We start from the raw sequence: 21,380 nt of genomic DNA, 5'->3' as shown, positions 1-21,380 counted from the left end.
AGAAGCTTCCTATCTGTGGCTGTTGGGAGGGCGACTCCCTCGAGGAGGGTGCCTTGCCAAGCCACATGTACGTCACTAAGTAGAAGCAGACAGGCCCGTCGCACGAACTCACACCCACTCCTCCGCCATAGCTAAGAGGCCACCAAATGGACGCATATCCTCAGGAGCTCATCACCCACGAGGCCCCGCTGGTAGTCGTCTCCGGGCTGGGAGCACGGGAAAGACACAGCGAGATTCCCCCATACCCGCTACTCAACAACGGGTTCCACGTGTTTTGCGACCTTCCTCCGATCACCGACGACACGGCTGAGCGCCTGGTCGACTACTTTCAGAAGAACGATGCCACTGGATTGTGGGGTAGGCGCGGGGAGCGGGGTGCAAAGGGACCGCAGCTCCCAGTGTTTCGGATACGCCTTGTAGGACGGGTATGAATCGAGCTTCCTCCGCCGTGTCATTGAAGTTGGGCGTAGTGCGCTAACTGGGCTCAGGAATACCGATTGCCGCCTCGAAAAGCAAATCCGCCTTCGCCGGGAGCTCCAAGCTCACCTTCCGAAGGTCCACCCACGCGAGTTCTACATTCGCCGATATCGCCGCTCTCGCCAGACTCGCCGCTATTCCCCGATGGTGCGCTCTCGCATATATGGCTTCGGAAGCACCAGTCACTACTCCCAGCTGTGTTCGTTGCGTTTTTCGGGTTGAACACATCGACAAGTGATGCCGGCGTCCAGGCGCTCGAGGATAACAAGATCATCGAGGCGATAAACAGATCCAAGCAGCACTTTTTGACCTCGTCGAGCGGCTCCCTGACGTCGACGTCTTCAATCGGAAGTGAAGAGCTGCGTAGTAGTGGACATCGCACAAAGTTTGTGGCCGTGGTGCTGAGTGAGCGGTCACTCATGACCTCGGCGCAGATTGATGACCGTTTGACCTTCATCAGACGTGGCACCGGACTCACCACGAATGCTACATTTTTCGTCGCCCAATCCAACACATCGCCCGTGGAACTGGAACAGTTCGTGCAAGGCTTACTGGCTACAATATGGCCCGGCGCAGTGGAGTACTATCGGGAGCTCTCCAAACATGCACGGCGGAAACGAAACAAGGGCTCGGTACCGCCACCGACAATCCCATCCTCGCGCGCCCTGTCTTCGCAAGGGTGGAATCTCCGTTACGAGTTCAAGCTAGGTGTGTTTGCGGAATTCCGCCAGGAGATGGACGGCGCCGGAAGAAACTACGAAACTGCCTACGAGAAACTCCTCTCCGAGGTTTTTGAGGCAACAAGCTCCTGGTCAGAGCGATGGACGGAGGCGCGGATGTTCGCCGATATACTAATCTTGCGGATCATCCGGTGCCATCTGTGCGTGGAGAACTACGTGGCCGCGAAGCAACGTTGGTCATATCACATCGCCCGTATGAGGGACGTGATAGATCGAAAGGGCAAAGGGACACAGACATATGGATTCGCTGCGTGGTTGAGTCGTTGGAATAAGTGCCTCGCAGATCTCTTACATCTTGCGAACCTTCCCGTGTTCTCGGTCAGTCTTCCACCAGTGCGGATACCTGGACTTGTGGACCAGGAACCTCCAATGATCTACTTCAGACCGGATAAGGTGGGCGTCAGCTTAACATCGCACGAACTCTTGCACCATGCCGGATTCTACTACCTCGCCGCAGCGGAATGGACGAAGGTGCGTGCGAAGAGGGCGAGGAAGATTAATTTGGATGATCGCGATGTAAATGATACCTACTTGTGTCCGACGCCGCGAGAGGAAACTGAGGTCGACCATGCCGCTTTGCAGATCTCGTATCTTGCGCATGCGAGGACGGAGTTCAGTCTCAGGCAGCAGGAACGAATGGCGGAATCCATATCCTACCAGCTTGCGGTGTTGAGGATGGCGAAGGCGACGGAAAACCCCAATCTTTGGATCGAAGCGCTGAAAGATCTTCGAGGCATTGCATCGCGATACCGCAAAGAAGGGTGGTGGATCTTGCTCGAGGATGTTTTGTGGAGAATCATAGAGTGCGGCCGCGGTAGTGGCGACGCGGGAAGCGTAGTACTTGCGGAGTTTGAATTGATGTGTAAGTCCGTGTTCAAGGAAAGGCTAGGAAAGCGATACGACTTGGACAATTGCTTGGAGGGCATTGATACTCTGAACGTGAAGCCGACTATTGTGGCCAGAGCTAGCGATGTCGTGAATATTCGTGAGTCTTGAACCATCATGTGTGAACTGCGACATAGTAATGACGGTTTCATAGTCTCCGTGTGCTACTCCTTCGAGTACCCAACTGTCCATGCGGGCCAGGCAGTGAACTCGCAGCTCAGCATCGCTTCAAATGCTCATCCCTCTGCGGCGCCACTGGTGTTTTCGGAGCTGAAGATAACATATGAAGGAGGCCTCAAGACTGTACTTCTCCGCCATAAAGCCTCGTCGACCTCGGAACAGACTCGACCGGTGCGGATAATCAATTTGCAATCCGCCCTCCATGAGTACTCGGAATCTGCTGATGCCCCGCTACAATCACCAACGTCGATAGCATCGCACACATACATGGTAGCAGATACAGATCTATCCATCGCACCGGGCAAAGTCAAGGTCTTTGAGCTTTCCGCGATCCTGAGGGAAGCCGGCAGCGCCAAGGCGATCTGTGGTACCTTTGGTATTGTCAACGACAGCTTCGATCTTGATTTCGTCGTGATGTTTGGCGAAGACGATACCCCGGCTGCTGTACATCCGCTCCCGACTAAGAATGTCTTCACGACACAGAATGGCGGAACGAGTGTCTGGTGGAAAGAGACTGCCGGTGGAAAGATCGTTAAACGGCCGCTTAGAGCTGCTCCTGACTCGTTGACCATCCTTCCTAGACCGCCGAAGATGGAGGTCTCGGCGAAAGGGCTGGAACATGGTGTTTACACCGATGAGGTGGTTAGGATTGGTCTTGAGGTCTTGAATGGCGAGGATGAAGATGCAGATGTGAGCGTTGATGTCAAGATTATTGGCTGGCCCATGGAAGAAGGTAGGTTAGAATTGCTCCACGACGGTAGCTGGGCAACTAACACTTGCGAAGGGCCAGTCATCACTTGGCTAGCAGACGATGGCTCCGCCCTGGAACCGACAGCATCTCTCCATCCTCTGGGCAACATGAAGCCCAACCAGCATATCACTCGATACTTCACCTTTCCCTCCGCTCCCGAACCTGCAGACTGCACGCTCGAGATTAAGCTCCGCTATAACCTCGTATCGGACCCTGAAACGCCGACGGAAAAGATGGTTATGGTGGACATGCCCATTGTGTCTCCGTTCGACTGCACCTTTGACTTTTCCCCGCGAGTGCGCCATGATATCTGGCCCGACTACTTCTCGCTCGACAATGAGCTATTTGCGGACGATGGCGCTGCTAAAGAGGATGTTAAGCCGCAAGGGATTGTGCAGCGGTGGCGCCTGATGGCTGCGATTCAGGGCGTTGGGAAGGATGATATCACAATCGAAGGATGGGAGTTGCCTCTGCGGCAGGTGGCTGGCGCAGCGGCGTGTGAAATCTCTCCTGGTGAGCAGAAGGCTATCTGTAAGCATCATTCCTCTCCTGGATTTTTGCGACTTTTACTAACACATCAGCCCTCGAACCTTCTAAAACTATCAAAATTCCCTTCAGCCTCGATGTCTCCAAACACAGTCTCGAAGACCGCAGTCCGTCCACGCTCGACACAACTCTCCACCTCCACTGGCGGCGCACTTCCTCCCCCACCACCCCACTAACCACTACCCCCTTCCGCGTTCCCCGCCTCTTCGTCCCCCTCCGCGAACCCCGCGTCCTTGCCGAATCGCACCCCTCCCGTACCATCCCGGGTGCGTTAAACCTAACCTACACCATCGAGAACCCAACCAACTACTTCCTGACCTTTGCACTATTGATGGAAACCAACGACTCCTTTGCATTCTCGGGGCCAAAGCAGATGGGACTACAGCTGCTGCCGGTCTCTAGGGAGAAATTCGAGTACACTCTCCTGCCGTATGCCAGGGATACTTGGGTCCGCCCTAGTCTGAAGGTCGTGGATCGCTACTTCAATAAAACGCTCAAGACTCTGCCGGCTGGCGACGGCTGCGCGGCTGAGAAGGGCGTGTTGGTCGTGTGGGTTCCCAAGGAGCTGCTGCCGAAGCCCGAGGAGGCGGGGGATGGGGTGGAAGACGGGGATGAGGATAGTGAGGAGGATAGTGACTTTGAGCCGAGCGAGAGTAGTGAGGATAGTTTGGAGTATGCGGAGGATAGTGACGAGGAGGAATCTGACGGGGAAGGAGATGGAGAGGGTGATGGAGCAGAGGGAGCAGAGGCGAAGCAGGAGGAGAATGTGGGCGCCGACGAGTAGTGGTACTAGTAGATTTGGGTAGATGGGGAATACGATGGGTGATACTTCATGTCTTCCGCCGAGCCGCGCTAAAGCTTTCGCGTAACTACCCCACCATGCCACACACCATATGTATGGCGCGCGAGCTCCCACTTCACTTCCAATCCGCGCACCACCTCCACGCCCATCCCCCCAGCCCAGCACAGCAAGCATGTCGATCCCCAACGAAGCGCTCCAAAAGGCACTCCCCCCCGCCCTCCCTCTCTATCCTTCCCTGCTCCCTCACTAACACCACCCCAGTTAATATCCGACATCGACGCCCGCGCCTCATCATCACTGCAACAGCTGCAAATGGTGCGAACCCAGATCAGCACGTGCAACCGCGAGATCCGACTGCTGCAGCTGACGGGCGAGGAACTGTCCTCGCTGCCAGCGGAAACCCGCGTCTTCGAGGGCGTCGGGAAAATGTTTGTGCACCGACAGATGCCTGATGTTAAGGCTCGCCTGGAAAATGAGGAGAAGGGCCTTAAGGGCGATATTACGGACCTCGAGAAGAAAATGAGGTACCTTGAGACTACGTATGTCAATGCGAGGGAGGGGCTGGATGCTATACTTAAGGGCGGGAGGAGCTAGGAGGGGGATGGGGGGGGGGATGCGGGATGGGGGGAGGGCGGTGGGAGGGCGGCGGGACGTTACTATACTACACACCTACCACAGACTCGGTGGATGGAGATAATGAACTTGTTGGACGGATGGAACTACTGTACTAGTACCTATGGTTGTTCCCACGGAACTTAACCGGTGATCCCACAACGAGGCACCTTGAGGCCCTGGAGGACTCTACTCAATGCTTCCTCCAGCGTGCACGTTCTCGTCCACGTCCTCGCCACGATGACGCTTGTAATAGTAAATCTCGTCTCCCGTAGATGGGCTCGGCTATGTACGGTGGACGCGGTAGATGCGGTAGATGACGACGTTTAAGCGTTTAAGCGTGGACCGTGTGGCGAAAGACTAACGGGACTTCACTTGGTGGTTGAGCTTGTGCCAACCTACGCTGGAAGACAGCTCAGTGATCAATCAAGTCTCCGGCCCAGTGCTGAGTATTGGCATCGTCTAATCATAGATTTTGGCACCAGCATAATTACTCCACTCCACTCCCATTCCACCCAGCCAGCCAAGACCATCGATGTGCTCACTGATTGGGTAGTAGAGGGCGTCTCGAGTATTTGTGGCATGCATAAAAGCTCGCCGGACCACAATCGCCAATGAGACGAGACGAGATAGGTATCTCGAATGTTTTGTATGGACACCTCGGTACGGACATGAAATAGTAGTAGTGATCGCCAGCGGTGGTAAGAAGTAGCAGAGCCTAGAGACTGCTTCGCATTGTCCGTTGTCCGTTGTCCGTGGCAGGCTTGAAGGCTGACCGTGAGGCGCTGTTGGAGATTGCGGCTGGCCCCAGCCGGACCATTAGTTATGACGGGAGGCTCAAGGAGGACCTTGCGTACCTATGCACCTGTCTCCGCTGAGTCGAAAGCTGTAGCCGTGGGAGCTGTGTCTTCCGCTGTGTCCGTGACGATCTCATCGCTCGCTCGCTCGTGCTTGCGTTCAGGCGGTGAAGAATCCCTTTTCATTAGCCGTTCATTGACGGCGAGCGGTTCGAAGGCGCAGACTCAGGCTTGGGCAACTGTACCATAGTCTGTCCTGCAGCATGCGAGCGAGATATATTCTTAATTCTGCATGCTGCGCATCACTGACTATCACTCCCCTCCAGGCTCCCTTCACTGCCATCCATCTATTGTGCAGAAATTGCAGGGATTAATCACTCGCCGCTCACAGCCCTCTGCCGTCGGCCAGGCCTTCGGACAGCTTACAGACAGGCTGTAAAGTAGAGTAGGTACACGATAAGATCGATCGGACGCTTTAGAGTTCTGGAATCCACCGCCCGCGAAGGTGTGAATAAGTCAGTAAGTACATCTTACTTGGTTATAGTAGGTAGAGTAAGTTGATGAGCTGCGCTGTTCCACACTCTGCCGACTCCGAGTTTTTCATGTTTGCCAGCTCAGTGACAGTTGCGCCACAGTGAGTTGAGTTTTTATTCTATGGTACTCGATGGTCAGGCTCTGAATAGACGGGAAAGGGAGGGGTCAGCCTTACGCATGTGGTGCCGTCACTGTCGTGTCGTTTCTCCCTACGAACTGTTCCGGTAGCTATCATACCTACCCTACATGCAGGGTGAATATGGAAGGAAAGGAATCTGTCTCGTGCCACCTCCCCCCACCCTCCTACCGTCATGTCGTCCCGGAGCCTCGTGATCACGGCCACGCTCCGTTTCGTTAACATGTACCTATTCTACCGGTACCTAGTGTGTCGTCTCACTGGATCACTGGATCACCGTCACCGTCACCGTCACCGTCACAGCCACGCTCAGACGGATTGGATTGTCGCCAGTCAGCGCTCTACTTACCAACGGATTGGATTGTCGCCAGTCAGCGCTCTACTTACCAACGGATTGGATTGTGAGTTTTCGCCCGAACCGCGCGATTGGATGACGAGGACTGGAATGCTCGCTTCTCTCCAGAGACAAGACGGCGGAGAGGAATGGGGGCGGATGGGGCCGCTGGGGGACGGGGGCGCTGGGGGACGGGGGGTCCTGATTCCTGAAACGCCAGCCTCCAGTGTCCACCGACCGGCAAACTTATGCGAACTTGCGAGGGATACCTAGGAATAGAACACGCTGTAGTTACGTAGGTAGTCTGTAGTACCGCGGATACTGAAACACCCATGGGTGGTGGTCGGTCATTTCACCCGCGGTGCAAGGGAGGTTGGCCGCGGGCGCCGGGCGGGCGGGCACGGCGTGTTCCTGGATCAACACAGCAAAACAACGACAGCGGAAATGGAGAATGGAGAATATCCCGGGGTTTATTTTTCTTTCTCTTTCTCTTTCTCTTTCGTTTCGATGTAGAATACTGTAGAGTACGTTGCTGCGCATGGGGTGGATAGCTGGTTACCCAACACCTACACCGCCATCTCGCCGGGGGGGTGAGTCAATTGAGCTCTCGGTAGAGCAGGGGAGGGAGCATCTCGATGGCAGGATGGATGCCTAGCTCTGCTGATAGTAGGTACTTGGGTAGCCTGCCAACTAGCTGCTATGCCATCGCTCTGCACCTTTGCTAGGCATTTGTGCTTACCATACAGAGATTCCTGTGTCTATCGGAAGCCCATACATAAACCGATTTCGAGGCTCTCTTGCCTGCGGAATGGCATAGGCGTTGCGTTTGCGCTCGAGACCGGCTGAGCGACGGATGGGCTCCTGCATACGGTGTTGGCCTGGGCCGCCCGCTGCCGAATGAGGAACGAGGAGAAAGACAGGAAAGCGGCGATATTGTCATCGATTCGCCATCGGCATGCTGTGCCACTGCACACAGCAGCAGGCAGTCGGATTAAGAGGACTGCGTGTGTTTTGGGCGACATATCGCATCGTGTTAGAGTGGTCTTGCTTCCGATGAGCCAACAGCGGCCAGCGTTACCAGTAGTTACTTGAATGCTAGTAGCTCACCTTTGCCCGAATACATCTCTTCGTGACGAGGTGGCGTTCGTGTATGGCGGTGAGGGGCTTTCGACGGGGAGGGCTGGGAGGACTGGTAGGGAGCGAGAGAGGCAGGGAGGGGTTGCTGTTTGCCGCCAGCTCTGCTTTGCCGGCACCGCATCGCATGGCAGGTGGTTGCCCCGCCTCTTTGCTCGCTGCGGCCTTTCCCTCTCTCTCCTCCCCATTGCAGCACCCACCACCACTGACCAGGCCACTCTCTCTCTGCGGCGGCTGTGCTGTGCTCCCGCGCCCAACCCCACCCAACCCCTCCCCCCTCCCCGTGCCGTAGTTTCCCTCCCCCGTAGTTTCCTCTCCTCCCCCTCCCCCTCCCCCTCTCTCCCCCTCCCCCTCCTGCCCGTAGTTACCTGAGTAAGTCCTTACTGTGTGTTCTATGCGCTGTCCTACTTCACTATCCTGCCTGCCTGTCTGCCACACCCATTAATAAGGACCGCCGCTGCCCACCTCTTCCATCACACCTTCTTCCTCTTTCCCCTCCTCTTCTCCCCTCAGCGAAAATCCCCCCCCCCCCCCCCCCCCCCCCCCCACTACTAAACCCCCATCCGGACCTCGAACAAAACCCTCCGTCCATCCAGAACTGCGAGACAGTTTCTTTCTCATCCATATCGTCTTCCCTCCCATCCCAAGCAAGCTGCCTGTTCCCTCCCCCCGCACAACCCCCCGCCAATAGTAAACAGAACACCCCCGCCCCCTCCCCGCCAAAATGTCGTACTACGCCGATGTGCCGCAATACCAATACGCCAGTGCGCCCGCCCCTCCCCCACCCATGGACGCAACATACGTAGTGCCACCGCCGCCTCCATCGGCCTTCTCCCCGCACTCCGACTACTATGCGCCCAACTCCCCGCTCGTCGTCGCCGCGTCCCCAGCGCCGTCCGCCATGCACAGCCGCAGCAACTCGCACGCGCGCGGCGAATACGTCGCCGGCGAGCGGGTGTACCTCGCACCCGGCGGCTACGGGGGCGCACTCGGCCGCAGCGGGTCCGAGCGGGGCCGACGCAGCGGCGGCGGCGGCCAGATCGTTGTCGACAGCCGCCGCGCGCTGTCCCGTCCCAGGTCCGAGAAACAGTACTACGACACCCAGTCTAGGCAGAAGAAGTACTACGTCGACGACGATAACTACTCGCAGTACAGCACTAGCAGCTACGGCGGCGCAGGCGACTCCAGGGATCACTCGCGCGATGTGTCCAGGCACCGACGGCATTCGAGAACTCCTAGCTGCGCGAGCAACGAGAGCTACGATGATCGGTATGCGGTCGGCGTGTACCGCCCCTCCCGCCAGGAGGAGGAGTTGACAGAGAAGTTGAAGGAGGTCCAGAAGCAGCTGGAGAAGGTGCAGGTCGATGCCGAGAAGAAGCGGATGCAGGACGAGCAGGCAAGGCTCGAGAAGCTGCGCGAGCAGGAGATCGAGCGGAAGGTGCAGGAGCAGATCAAGATCCAGAGAACGAAGGAGGAAGAGAAGGCGAGGAAGGAGAAGGAGAAGATGGAGTCCGAGAAGAAGAGGATTGCCGATGCTGCCAAGCAGTTGCTCGAGCAACAGGCGGCTGCCGCGGCCGCGGCGAAGGCGGCGAAGGAGAAGGAGGAGATGGAATTGAAGATGAAGATCGACGCCGCCCTCCAGGAGGAGCGATCCAAGTACAATGCCGCTCAGTCGGGCAAGAAGACATACACCCGCTTCAGCAAAGTGCATCTATGCAAGGAAGCACTGGAGGAGAGGGGGATTCCTTTCACCGAAGAGGTTAGTTTTTTTCTTTTCTTCGACACTCTACGATATCGAATGCTAATAAACTTTGCGACAGGCTGATTACTTCCTCGTCCACCGCTTCGTCGAGAAGACTGAGCAGCAGTACCTCTGGGCACGAACGAAGGAAATCCGAGGTATGTTTCTCCCTTCTCCTCCTCTGGAGCATGTCGACTGACAAATCAATAGCCTACTATCAACAAATCCAAGAAGCCGCCGACAAGGCTCCCACTGTTCCCGGTCCCAATGGTGGCTACGTCAAGTATGTCCAGATCGCTGGCCAGCCATACCCCATGGCTCTGCCAGTAACAATCACACACATGCCTGGTGGAGGCCAGACACAGCGTGTCGATCCCATCAAGATCAAGTGGAGCGACATCTTCAAGGCCAAATAAACTGACGGTTGTGTGTCGCGTACGCAGCCGTTGGCGCCGCTAAACTCGGGTTGCAACAAGCTACGCGCCTCGGTTGTCGTAATCAACACACTGGGAATGCACGATGTCTCTTGTTTTTTGTTTTTATTTATGCTTCTGGCTAGAGAGCTTTATGTTTTGTGCTTTTATGTTTCTTCGATCCAAGGGTCGACAAGAAAGGTGGAGAGGATGGTATGGGGAGTTTTCTACGTGTTATGTATGTCTGTCTGTTTTACTATGTCCTGGATGATTTATTTGTTATGATGGTGTTTTGTGTCGTTTGGCTTGTGGCTTGCTTGCTTGTTCGCTATATCTGCGGTTCATTGGTTTATATATCTCACGATTGTGAAATTTGGATTTGGATTGGATGGATTTGGATGTGTGTTTTTTTATTACTCTTTCACTCCTTAAAGCCGTTCAGTTCAGTTCCATTCAGTTCAGGTCCATTCACCTCCAGCACATGATGACCCTCACGAGCAAACCCCTCCCTTGACCTCGCGACATCTTACGCCTTCTCCTCCCCTCCCTGGCCCTGCTGCTGTTGCTGCTCCATAACCCGCCTTCTTATAACCTCCTCGACGACCCTGACATTCTGGCCCTTCTGGGCGACCACCTTCTCGAGCTCGATCAGGCTCTTGGACAGCACGTCGACCTTGGCGGCGTAGAACTTTACGGCGTCCGTCGTCGTCTTCTCGACGTAGTAGCCCGTGCCTACGTCCACCATCACGTGCGAGGTCGACGAGAGCTCCCCCGGAACGTATAGGGACGTGGTGAGCGGGATGAGGAGCGTTTTGCCTAAGGGCCTTCGGGTCAGCACCTAGTAGGAAGCGCGCGGGGGGGACGGGGGGACGGGGGATGGGGAGAGGGACGGAGGGGAAAGGATGGGGGGGGGGGGGGGGGGGGCTAACCAGCACAGCTGTCGTTCACACCCGTTTTGACGCTGATGATGCACTCCTTGAACCGCGTCTGCGCCTGCCGTAGCTTCGTGAACGACGTGGTTAGGTGCTCGAGCTCGTCGTCCAGCTGCTTTTTGACCTGCGCTAACGTGTCGAGAGGGAGCGTTGTTAGGTCGACTAGGTGGTGTTAGTGGTGCTTCGGGGGCGGGAGGGGGAGGGGGGGGAAGTACTTTGTTGGCCTGACATAGTCACGGTGGCGATGGTGATGGTGGGGGAGAGGGGAGGTGGGTGGGTGGGCGTGGTGGTGAGGTGTTTGGCTTGATGCTTGATGCTTGATGCTGGGGAATGTTTGGTTGGCGGGGGTGGGGTGCGGCTCTTGCGCTACTAGTAGTGGTGCACGGGGGGTCACTCGGCGGTGTCACTCATTTCATCAAAAACGACTCGCGGGTGGTTGCGTGAAGTCAAGCAATTTGATTCAGTTCTCAGAGCTCTGATTGTGAGTTACGTTGCTGCCGGCGGGGGCTATTGGCCAATGGCAACTCACAACTCACATCTCTCGAGTCTCGACGCAAATAAATGTCGAATGCGAGTACCAGCCAATGACGCAGCAGCACCCAAGCACCCAAGCATAACGCGTAAACCCGCCCCCTGACCCACATCAACGCGCCACCTCTCGCCTCAAGGCTCACTCGCGTCAACCAATTCCAACCTTCCAGTCCGTCCGTCCGTCCACCCACCCACCCACCCACTACACAGACCCGTCTACTTACGACACGATGCCAGCCACTACCACACCCACCTCGCCCACGCCACCGCCCTTACAAACCCTCAGAAAGCGGCGAATCAGCAGCAGCAGCAGCAGTGCGCTATCCAAAGCGCGCGCGCGCCTGCGCGGCGTGGTCCGCGACGACAGCGACGACGAGCTGGGCTCTGAGGATTTGCCGTGGGAGTGGGTTTACTCCCCCTCTACAGGCACAGGGAGGGATGGGAAAGAAAAGGAGGGGAAGGAGCGGAAGGACAAAGAGGGGAAGGCTACGGAGCGGAAGATAGTCGGAGCGCGCATGGGCAGCTTCGATGTGCACATTGGCGACTGTCTGCTCATTAAGGGCGAGGGGTTGAAGGGGGAGGCCTATGTCGGTATGGCGTGTGAGTTCGCCGAGGGTAGTGGGGGTAAGGAGGGCGGCGTGGGCGTGTGCAATGTCAACTGGTTCTCGACCGAGAGCGAGATCCGGCGGGGCGCGAAGAAGAGGACGGATTCGTTACCGGTAGGTTTACCGTCCCCTTGGGGGGAGATGTGTGGCTTACCCGTACAGAACGAGCTCTACCTCAACCCCTCATACGACGAGGTGCCGCTGCCATCGATCAACGGGCGGGCGATCGTCCTGTCGCCGGCCGAGTTCAACAAGCAGTATCCCGACGGCGTCTCGAAGAAGTCGAAAGAGTTCGGGAAGGTCTTCGTGTGCCGCCGCGCATGCAACCCGCGCACTGCTACGTACTCGGACGAGTTTGTGTGGGAGGACCTGTATCGCGGCCGCGATACGGATATCTTTGCCATCGGTGACTATGTCCGCAGGAATACTAAGGCGACGAGGAAGGCGCTGGCGAATGTCCACAATGGGAGCAGGGCGAAGAGGAGGAGGGTCAAGGGGGATAGTGTTAGTGACGATGATGAGAGGGATCGTGATTGGGATAAAACGCTGTCTGAGTCAGAGGACGATAAGTTTGCGGATATAGCTGAGGATGATGAGGATGATGAGTACACCAAAGCCCCGGCGACGCCTAGCAGGAGGAAACGTCAGAAGGCGCCGGCAGCAGGTACGCCAACGAGAAGAACGCCCGCGAAGTTTACGACTCCGACGCATAAACGGGTCACTATCAAGAAACCACTCCTGTTCACGCCGCTCAGCACTCGTACACTCTCCGCCGCTACACATCTATCCACACCCTATGCCATAGCCCGTCACCGTCTCCATGTCTCAACCCTCCCCGCATCGCTGCCGTGTAGAGAAGAGGAGTTTACGGAAGTCTACACACATCTGTCGGCGGCCATCACAGAGGGCACCGGTTCCTGCATCTACATTTCCGGCACACCTGGCACCGGAAAAACGGCCACCGTGCGGGAAGTGGTCTCGCAGCTGCAGGCTCTCGTGGCAGCCGAAGAACTCGACGACTTCACCTTTGTCGAGATCAACGGCATGAAAGTTACCGACCCTCACCAATCCTACTCGCTATTATGGGAAGCCATCAAAGGCGAGCGAGTCTCACCCTCGCAAGCCCTTGGCCTACTGGAAGCAGAATTCTCCACTCCAAGTCCTCGCCGGGTACCCTGCGTCGTCCTGATGGACGAGCTCGACCAGCTCGTCACCCGCGGCCAAGGAGTAATGTACAACTTCTTCAACTGGCCCGGCGGGCGTTACTCGCGGCTGATCGTGCTGGCGGTTGCGAACACTATGGATCTTCCCGAGCGAACGCTTTCGAACAAGATCTCATCCCGCCTCGGTCTCACGCGCATCACATTCCCGGGCTACACCCATTCCCAGCTGCAAACCATCATCGCCTCGCGCCTCGAGGGCGTCCCGGGCAACATCGTCGACGCCGACGCAATCCAGTTCGCCTCACGCAAGGTCGCGGCCGTCTCCGGCGATGCCCGGCGCGCCCTCGACATCTGCCGGCGCGCCGTCGAAATCGTCGAGTACGCAGACTCCACGCACCCAGACGCAACTGCACCGGGCACCCCGTCCCGCCGCGAAAGCATCGGCGGTGGTGGCGGCCTCAAGGCCGGCGGCAGAGTCACAATTCCCGTCATCAAGAAGGCCATCCAGGAATCCACCTCGTCGCCCCTGCAGACGTTCCTCAAGCTCCTGCCCTGCGCAAGCAAGGTCTTCCTGGCCGCGCTGCTGACCCGCGTCCGCCGCTCCGGCGTCGCGGAGAATCTCCTGGCTGATGTATTCGAGGAGGCGGAGCGCATGGCGGTCCTCGCTGATGACGTCGTGAAGGAGGTTGTCGCTGGCGGCGCGAGGCGCGCGGGGTTGGCGGCTACCGTGGCGGCGCTGGTCGATGCGGGCATCGTGAGTGTTGAGGGGAGGAAGGGGGAGAGGGGCGGCCGCGTTAGGTGTCTTGTCGGCGAGGAGGAGGTCAAGATGGCGTTGAGGGGGGATAAGGAGGTTGGCGGCATGATGGGCGTGTGAGGGGGGTGCTTTTTGGTTTGTTGCGTGCTTTTGTGTGTCTTTGCTTTGCGTACGATACTCGTGGCTCGTTAGATAGATAGATATCCGGTGTTTTTATGTCACAGAGAGAGACTGTCCTGTCCTGTTCAGAGAGGGCCGTGGCGAATGCTTGCTCGTGAAGCGATTGATCCTATCCTCCTTATGTGTTGCTGGCAGAGGTGTTTGTATGCGATGTTTTTCCTGTGTATCATGGACTCTATATTCACGAGTAAAGAACTTTACAACGAATAGAGCGGTTTGAATTTCTCGGGCAATGATTCCGTGGACGATGACTCCATAGGATGGTTCTCAGTCATCATGGACATGATCCTCTGGATGTATGAGGGACGTTTCAGGGGATAGATATCTACGCTGTGGCGAGTGACCAAGTTGATACCTACTATAGACAGACAGTTTACGGCTCGTCAACCGCGATCCAAACCGACCGACAAGCTTTGAATTTTGGACAATTACAGCTAACCGATCGAGCAGGGCTGAGTCCTGACAAGTTACAACAACTGACGGGTCTTTCAGATATCCTACCTATCCTACCCTGATGACATGAAGCTCAAGAGTCAAGACTGCACCCCACGCAGTGCGGCTACGGATACCTGTATATAGGTCGACCTAGGCCTCCTCCTCCTCCTCATCATCATCATCATCATCATCATCATCATCATCATCATCATCATCATCATCATCATCATCATCATCATCATCATCATCATCATCATCATCATCATCGTTAACGTGGGAAAAACGTGGGAGCTCAAGAATATGTCCTCGATGGCCTCCCGTGGTCGGAATAACGTGGTTGATATTGCAAAGGAGCCCCGGGGTACATACTCGTTATTTATCGGCGTCGGGATACATACATACACCGGCCTAGCTGTAGACTCTGGAGTCTGGAGTCTGGATTCACTCCTCAAAGTCGGGACTCGGACTACCTAGATTTAGGTACCTATACCTAGTACTGGGCCAGGTCTCCATCTCTATATTGCCTCAATTTCGCTACCAGATACTCGTATATGGAGCATGTGGTTATGTAGGTATAAAGCCCGTGACATCGACGACCACGAACCGCGAGGATAGGAAGGTACCTCGGCATATCTCTCCTCCGCTTGTTGGGAACGAGATATATCTAACTACCCGCGTACCTACGGTATTGTTGAGGTCTAAGTTCGAACTTCGGCCTCCCACTCACTCCGTGGCCGAAGGGAAAAGTGAGACAGTCTGGCTTCAGCACAGAGTCGGATCGGTAATTCATCGATTTCGGGCTCCGGAGAATTTGTTGTTGTTGGGGAGTGATGACCGTTGCGCACATGTCCCTCGGCTTCTTTCCGCCAAGCCAAGACGAGGCCGTGATCTGGATCTTTGGGGAAGTCTGGCCCTTGCAAAAGACAGAAAGACGAGCTGAGCCTCTGAGCTGAGGGGGTAACGGCTGGCTGGGATCGCACTGGCCTTGTGAAATTTCCATGTCCCCCACGTTTTCAGTCCGTCGCCAAGAGGCTGAAAAAGCAAGTGACAAAGGGACCTGCCGAGGTTGTCGTTGCTGACGCCGGTAGCCAAACCCTGATCCTGATCCTGTGCCTGAGTGCCGGTGGAGTAGGATGGATGGATGCACGAACGTTATTCCTCGATCCCGTAAGCCGTAGCTACGAGCCACCACCACCACCACCACCAGTCACCGTCGGGAAAAGGAGAAGCATCGAATTTCCTTCAACTCAAACGCCGCCAACGCCGTCGCCGCCGCCGAAGAAGAGGTCCGATCGACGGAAGCACCGATTGGTTCGTCCTCCTTTTTTTACGACGCCACGCAAGGCAAGTCCGGGCTTATACATACACTACCGGGTTTTGCTTGTTGGTCGGAGCTATCTAAGCTGCTCGAGCACCTTCGGAGTTTCACAGCTTCTCCGATATCGACAAGTTTCTTGGGCTTCGGCACTCTACCTACAGACACAGCTCAACAGAAGTCAGATCCCGTCTCGTAGATAACTCCGCCCCACCACCACCACTACGTGGAAAATGTCTATTGCCGCAGGGTTGCGCAGGGGAGCTGTTGCATGGGCTCGAGCGAGAGCTCTGCCAACATCTTCATCGGTCCGGGCGAGCGCCGGGCGCGGCGGGATATCCGATATCGCTTCCGCAGCACTTTACAAAAGGCAGATCTCGTCCACAGTGTTCCCGGGCATCAGGAACTTCCAGCCGCACTCGATATCACTCGCTTCTCCTTCCCGACGACTGTATTCGACAGCCACAGTACACGCACCAAGCACCTTCTCCTCGCGCTTCAAAGACCACTTCTACTTCCATCCGATCGCCTGGTTCGGCTTCGCCATCGCTTCCACCATCGCCGGCGCCGCATTTGTAGTCATGTCCGCCGCCGACTTCATCGCATACTCGGACGAGGAGTCGCTGCAGCGCTTCACCCCGTCCGCACCAAAACAAGTCGAGATCGAAGAGACCATCAACAACCACCCACTGGCGATCTCGCTGCGGTCGAAGCCGGAGTTCACCGAGTCTCGCCCAACACTGAAGGTCCATGAGCAGTACCGCACCGCATCACTCACCTCTGGCGCGCTCGCCGGCCCGGGCAAGATCGAAGTCCCGCCCTACGTCTGGTCCGAGGAGGGCGGCAAGTCGCTCGTGTCGATACTGTATCTCGGCCCCGAGCTGTGCGGATACCCCGGGCTCATTCACGGCGGAATGCTGGCGACGCTGCTAGACGAGGGGCTCGCGAGATGCTGCTTCCCCGCGCTGCCGAACAAGATCGGCATGACGGCGAATCTGACCATCAACTACCGCAAGCCCAGCCCGGCAGAGTCGTTTGTCGTGCTGAAGGCGAAGACGGTGAAGGTCGAGGGACGCAAGGCGTGGGTTGAGGGGCATATCGAGACGCTGGCGCAGGATGGACAGGAGCCGGTCGTGCTCGTCGAGGCGTCGGCGTTGATGATTGAGCCTAAGCAGGCGAAGGTTCGTGGACTCTCTCTTCCTCAGCAGTGAATCCCGCTGACACTAGGCTATGTTCTAGATGATGGCACCTTTGGTTCCCCTGAAATAGTGTAGAGGCGTTGTTCCTTCCCGTTTCGATTCCGTTCCGTCTCTTGCTTTGTTGTTCACGGCGGGTGTTGAGTGTTTTTTCTTGCCTTTTGTGCGTCTAGAATAGTAGAGCGTCTGGCGATACCGTATACCTGTTTTTTTTTTTTTTTTTTTGCCTTGATGATTCTCGTTCCAAATCACTGTAAATACCTCTATTTTTCTTCTTCTCAAGACGTACCCCCTCGTACATACAGGATGCACGCGTGATGTGGTGGGTCATACGGCAAGCCAACGTGCATATCCAGAGCGCCACCTTGGAGTCAGGAACTTCCATGACGCAATGACATTCCCAGTCCGCGTAACCATTCATGATTTCTTTTTTTTTCCTGCTGATTACTATCGGTCGCCTCGCTGAAGATTTTTTACTTCTGACGGGCGAAATGTTTGCCCCGCCGGTGTCAGACAGACGTGAAGGAAGATGCGCGGCCAGTGAGTAACTTGTGCGATTGGGCCGGATCGGAGCGGACATCTGAATTTGCATGCTGGCTGGCGCGGCTCAATTGCAAGGTGCGGAGGCGGGCTTCCCCTCCACTCCCGAAACCCTTCACCGCTGCTGCTGCTGCTGCTGCTCCACTAGCTACCGCTCCAACCAACCAACCATTCGTCTTCGCCCGCTCGCCCACGCCCACGCTTGCGCCCCGCGTTCGCTCTTGCTTGCTGGGAACAATGACCTCTCGCTCCACACGACTACCATAACTCCTCATCTCCGCAGTGCAACATCGCCCCGCCCCACCCCCGCCCTCACACAACTACGTCACAACCATGTCGCTCACCTCCGCGCCCTCCCCGCCGCTCGCCCGCCGAAAGCGCTCCCACTTCCTCTCGGGCGGCCTTGGCGGGCTACTCTCAGCGGTAATCCTGCAACCCGCCGACCTCCTCAAAACGCGGCTGCAGCAGGCCCCGCCGCCCGGCTCCTCCGCCACAGCCACGCTCCTCTCTACCATCCGCTCGATCGCCAAAGGCCCCGCGCCGATCCGCCAACTATGGCGGGGCACGCTGCCGAGCGCAATACGCACCGGCGCCGGCAGCGCAATGTACTTCTCGAGCCTGAACTTTGTGCGCAGCACGCTCGGGGCGGAACGGGGGAACCTGCCGGCGGGGAGCAGCTCGCTGCCGCAGCTGGGCGGGCTGGCGAACCTGGCGGCGGGCGCGGCGACGCGCGCGGGGATCGGATACCTCATGATGCCGGTCACGGTGCTTAAGGTGCGCTACGAGAGCAGCTTGTACGCGTACACGTCGCTGGTCTCCGCCGGAAGGGATATCTTCCGTGTCGAGGGCGTGCGCGGCTTCTTTAGTGGGTGGGGCGCCACTGCTGTGCGCGATGCGCCGTATGCGGGACTGTACGTGCTGTTCTATGAGCAGGCGAAGAAGTCGCTGTCGCGGCTGCAGATGCGGAGGGTGGGCGGCGGGGCGATGGACGATAACACGGCGATGGTGATCAATTCTGTCAGTGGGGCGGGTGCGGCGGCGGCGGCTACGGCGGTCACGAATCCGTTCGATGCGCTCAAGACGAGGATACAGGTCGATCCCGATAAGTACCGCAACATGCTTACGGCGGCAAAGCTGGTGTGGAACGAGGAGGGTCCCGGGGGCAGGCGGTGGAAGGGGCGAGCACTATTTGATGGGCTGGGATTGAGGGTGGCCAGGAAGGCGATCAGCTCGGCGTTGGCGTGGGGTTTGTACGAGAGGATGGTGAGGTAGACGGGATGGCGTTATTGTTTTTGTCACGAGAGGGGGTACCCGGTTAGAACCATGTTACTTTTGTCGGATGCTGTATGATACGTTGGTCGGCTTGTTTGCTGGCGGTTTGGTCGGACTGGTTGGTTTGGACTGGTGATGCCGATTTGATGAATCCGTAGACTATTTCTACACCACCACCACATAGCACTGCTACTAGGTACCGCTACCAATACCGCACTACATCCGCGCATGACATGAGAGCGGTGTAGATGCGGTAAGAAACTACACATTATTCAAGTCGCGACCGTACCAGAGCAGCACAATACCCCGGCGACCGCTTCCCGTGACGTCTATTGGTACACGAGCGCGGGGATTATAATCTAGACTCTGCCGTTCCCTGGTGCTGTCCACAGGAACGCGATGTCTCCGGTGCAAGCTTCCTCACTAAACACAGCACAGTGCACACACCCAAACGAAAACGCGGGGTTCGGGTTCGCTTCTCAGATGCTCAGTCCGGGGGATAATTTCGATTTAATCCGGTGGCTTAATCTATCCACCGCCCTTGATTCGTGCGCTTGCTGAATATCTTTCCTGTCCGAGTGAGCCACTCTATTAATTCTTTCTATCTCTGCGTATGTACCGGTTCCACCTGGAGGGGGGCGGGCGCAAGATAGAGATGAGCTGAGTGGTTGGTCGGTTGACCACGTCGATAGTGCTGAACTCAATCCTTCCGCACATTTTTCGGAGAGAGAGATAGGAGCGAGACAGAGAGAAGGCAGGAGAATAATAATGAGAGTACGATACCTCCATCGCATCGTGCATAGATAAAAGAGCTCTCCTGCCGTCGTCCTTCTTCCCACCCAGCATCTATCCGCAACATGTCGTTCTCCCCCTCGCAACCTCCAGCGCACCTGAGCTCCCTCCCCCCGCGCCTACAACGTCGCCTACTAGCGCCGGAAACAACCGCGCCGAGTGCCGCCCTCTTCAGCACGCTCAAAGCGCTGCTCGACTCCGCCGCCGCCGTGCCGCCGGAGCAGAAAAACAACGTGTGGAAGCTCCTCGCGCGCTCACCATGCCAGAACCGCACCGCGCGCGCTCTCGTCCGTCGTCTGCGTGCGGACGGCCTCGGCGCCGTCGTGCTAGATATCAGACAGGGGTTCCAGTTCCTGAGAGACGGGAGGCGTGCGGGTGGCAAGGGGCCAGTACCGAGGGGACGGGCCGCCGGGAGGACGTGCGAGCTCACAGGCGCTACCGGGGTGGGCGTCGGCGTGGGTGTGGGCATGGGGGGATACATCATCCCCGCAGGCATGGAGGGGTGTCATCGCGCCGAGCACTTTTGGCGTCTACTGGAGTTCTTCTGGGAGACGGAAGATGTAGCGGCGCTGAGGGAGCTGTGCGTTGTCGACGGAGTGCTCGCGAAGTCGAGTGCGAATGTGTTGAGTCTGTCGAAGGACGCGGCCGAGTGGTGGGATCGCATGGCGTGCTGTGTCGATCCGGTGTGGGAGTCCATGCGCGACGGCGAGAAGCGGGCGTTCAGAGTCAGAGTGAGGTGGATTGGACGGCAGATGAACCTTGTGGATCATAGGACTCAAGGAGAGCTGTTGAGGCAAGGGACGGAGGTTTGTTTTCTGTCGCCTCTGGATGAAACGATAGCTGACAGGTGCGCAGTTTGACTTGTTCACCAAAAATCCCGGAAAGTTCCCACTACCGGATCCCGCGCTGCTGCATATTCGGGCCGTACTGGCGGGTGCGGCAGTTCCGCGAGGGGCACTAGGAGTGTTCTCGTGGCATTGCGAAGAAGAAGACGGAGACGAGGAGGAGAGCGAGACAGGATCGGACACGGACACAGGCGACGACGAAGAGGATGATGGGCTCGATGGGGAATGCGCGATGGGCGACGACGATGATGAAGACGAGGAAGACGAAGAAGACGATGACGATGCCGATGACAATGTTTCGGATACGGAGGGGATGCTGCAAAGATGGCTCGGAGATCAGACGAAGGACCGTACCATGGACGACGATGTACGGGAAAAAGGGCTAGTCAAGGAGTTGAGGGCGGTCAGGGTGTCGAAACCATGGAGTGTATAGCGGCAGTAGCGGGATGGGTTGGTTTTTATTACGTCACATTTTTCTTATAGCTACACTTACTTAGATACCCTTATGATAGAAGCGATTCAGTTCTTTAGCAATTCATTCATCCAACAGAGCCCCCTGAGGGATATATACCATCACTGTCAGTGGGAAGCTTGGCAGTTCATCCTCCGCTTTCATCCCAGCTATCGTACACTCAGGTTCTTCTTCCCTGATGTTTTCCGAACGACAGCAGCTTCGATGGGCTGTTTACTGGATGGCATTGCTTCAATATGGTTGGACACCGTAACCATCTGAGTAGA

General features: G+C 56.9%; 8 protein-coding genes across 8 annotated transcripts; 7 read left to right on the top strand and 1 right to left on the bottom strand.

Moving 5' to 3' along the window:
* Window positions 1-146: 146 nt before the first annotated feature.
* BZA05DRAFT_333124 (Gryzun, putative trafficking through golgi-domain-containing protein) lies at window positions 147-4,363 on the top strand (the record flags this gene model as incomplete). Its single annotated transcript, XM_051480673.1, has 6 exons — window positions 147-425; window positions 489-2,202; window positions 2,257-2,690; window positions 2,748-3,015; window positions 3,067-3,564; window positions 3,615-4,363. 6 exons carry the CDS (start codon window positions 147-149, stop codon window positions 4,361-4,363), a joined length of 3,942 nt encoding a protein of 1,313 aa, XP_051341848.1.
* Window positions 4,364-4,443: 80 nt separating this feature from the next.
* BZA05DRAFT_213627 (Prefoldin) lies at window positions 4,444-5,008 on the top strand. Its single transcript, XM_051479632.1, has 2 exons — window positions 4,444-4,583; window positions 4,643-5,008. The coding sequence occupies exons 1-2, from the start codon at window positions 4,473-4,475 to the stop codon at window positions 4,973-4,975; spliced, it is 444 nt and encodes a 147-aa protein (XP_051341847.1). The 5' UTR covers window positions 4,444-4,472; the 3' UTR covers window positions 4,976-5,008.
* Window positions 5,009-8,472: 3,464 nt separating this feature from the next.
* BZA05DRAFT_389172 (uncharacterized protein) lies at window positions 8,473-10,487 on the top strand. Its single transcript, XM_051482741.1, has 3 exons — window positions 8,473-9,687; window positions 9,749-9,827; window positions 9,880-10,487. The coding sequence occupies exons 1-3, from the start codon at window positions 8,653-8,655 to the stop codon at window positions 10,083-10,085; spliced, it is 1,320 nt and encodes a 439-aa protein (XP_051341846.1). The 5' UTR covers window positions 8,473-8,652; the 3' UTR covers window positions 10,086-10,487.
* BZA05DRAFT_389169 (Prefoldin subunit-domain-containing protein) lies at window positions 10,488-11,356 on the bottom strand. The gene is made up of 3 exons (XM_051482740.1): window positions 11,230-11,356; window positions 11,012-11,176; window positions 10,488-10,898 (listed from the first exon to the last, which is right to left on the bottom strand). The coding sequence occupies exons 1-3, from the start codon at window positions 11,243-11,245 to the stop codon at window positions 10,609-10,611; spliced, it is 471 nt and encodes a 156-aa protein (XP_051341845.1). The 5' UTR covers window positions 11,246-11,356; the 3' UTR covers window positions 10,488-10,608.
* Window positions 11,357-11,668: 312 nt separating this feature from the next.
* Window positions 11,669-14,514, top strand: BZA05DRAFT_428879 (P-loop containing nucleoside triphosphate hydrolase protein). The gene is made up of 3 exons (XM_051486110.1): window positions 11,669-12,264; window positions 12,313-12,679; window positions 12,734-14,514. The coding sequence occupies exons 1-3, from the start codon at window positions 11,776-11,778 to the stop codon at window positions 14,185-14,187; spliced, it is 2,310 nt and encodes a 769-aa protein (XP_051341844.1). The 5' UTR covers window positions 11,669-11,775; the 3' UTR covers window positions 14,188-14,514.
* Window positions 14,515-15,787: 1,273 nt separating this feature from the next.
* Window positions 15,788-17,285, top strand: BZA05DRAFT_213440 (HotDog domain-containing protein). Its single transcript, XM_051479630.1, has one exon. It carries the CDS (start codon window positions 16,231-16,233, stop codon window positions 17,206-17,208), a length of 978 nt encoding a protein of 325 aa, XP_051341843.1. The 5' UTR covers window positions 15,788-16,230; the 3' UTR covers window positions 17,209-17,285.
* Window positions 17,286-18,436: 1,151 nt separating this feature from the next.
* BZA05DRAFT_389162 (mitochondrial carrier domain-containing protein) lies at window positions 18,437-19,308 on the top strand (the record flags this gene model as incomplete). The annotated part of the gene is made up of 1 exon (XM_051482739.1): window positions 18,437-19,308. A coding segment is annotated over exon 1 (517 nt), but the record flags the coding sequence as incomplete, so codon positions are not given.
* Window positions 19,309-19,528: 220 nt separating this feature from the next.
* On the top strand, window positions 19,529-21,347 carry BZA05DRAFT_213470 (uncharacterized protein). The gene is made up of 3 exons (XM_051479631.1): window positions 19,529-19,616; window positions 19,698-20,603; window positions 20,653-21,347. Exons 2-3 carry the CDS (start codon window positions 19,863-19,865, stop codon window positions 21,073-21,075), a joined length of 1,164 nt encoding a protein of 387 aa, XP_051341841.1. The 5' UTR covers window positions 19,529-19,616; window positions 19,698-19,862; the 3' UTR covers window positions 21,076-21,347.
* Window positions 21,348-21,380: the final 33 nt, after the last annotated feature.

The sequence above is a fragment of the Tricharina praecox genome (assembly GCF_024521635.1).
Source record: "Tricharina praecox strain CBS 144465 chromosome Unknown BZA05scaffold_5, whole genome shotgun sequence".
NCBI lineage: Eukaryota > Fungi > Ascomycota > Pezizomycetes > Pezizales > Pyronemataceae > Tricharina > Tricharina praecox.
This window is presented reverse-complemented; position numbering and strand designations above follow the sequence as displayed.

Coding starts and splice junctions, on each gene's coding strand:
- BZA05DRAFT_213627 (XM_051479632.1), top strand. CDS start 4,473: ATGTATGGCGCGCGAGCTCCCACTTCACTTCCAATCCGCGCACCACCT. Junction 4,584..4,642: donor CCAACGAAGCGCTCCAAAAG/GCACTCCCCCCC, acceptor ACACCACCCCAG/TTAATATCCGACATCGACGC.
- BZA05DRAFT_213440 (XM_051479630.1), top strand. CDS start 16,231: ATGTCTATTGCCGCAGGGTTGCGCAGGGGAGCTGTTGCATGGGCTCGA.
- BZA05DRAFT_389172 (XM_051482741.1), top strand. CDS start 8,653: ATGTCGTACTACGCCGATGTGCCGCAATACCAATACGCCAGTGCGCCC. Junction 9,688..9,748: donor GGATTCCTTTCACCGAAGAG/GTTAGTTTTTTT, acceptor ACTTTGCGACAG/GCTGATTACTTCCTCGTCCA. Junction 9,828..9,879: donor ACGAACGAAGGAAATCCGAG/GTATGTTTCTCC, acceptor ACAAATCAATAG/CCTACTATCAACAAATCCAA.
- BZA05DRAFT_213470 (XM_051479631.1), top strand. CDS start 19,863: ATGTCGTTCTCCCCCTCGCAACCTCCAGCGCACCTGAGCTCCCTCCCC. Junction 20,604..20,652: donor TGTTGAGGCAAGGGACGGAG/GTTTGTTTTCTG, acceptor ACAGGTGCGCAG/TTTGACTTGTTCACCAAAAA.
- BZA05DRAFT_389169 (XM_051482740.1), bottom strand. Junction 10,899..11,011: donor TGTGAACGACAGCTGTGCTG/GTTAGCCCCCCC, acceptor GAAGGCCCTTAG/GCAAAACGCTCCTCATCCCG.
- BZA05DRAFT_428879 (XM_051486110.1), top strand. CDS start 11,776: ATGCCAGCCACTACCACACCCACCTCGCCCACGCCACCGCCCTTACAA. Junction 12,265..12,312: donor AGAGGACGGATTCGTTACCG/GTAGGTTTACCG, acceptor TTACCCGTACAG/AACGAGCTCTACCTCAACCC. Junction 12,680..12,733: donor TGACGATGATGAGAGGGATC/GTGATTGGGATA, acceptor TTGCGGATATAG/CTGAGGATGATGAGGATGAT.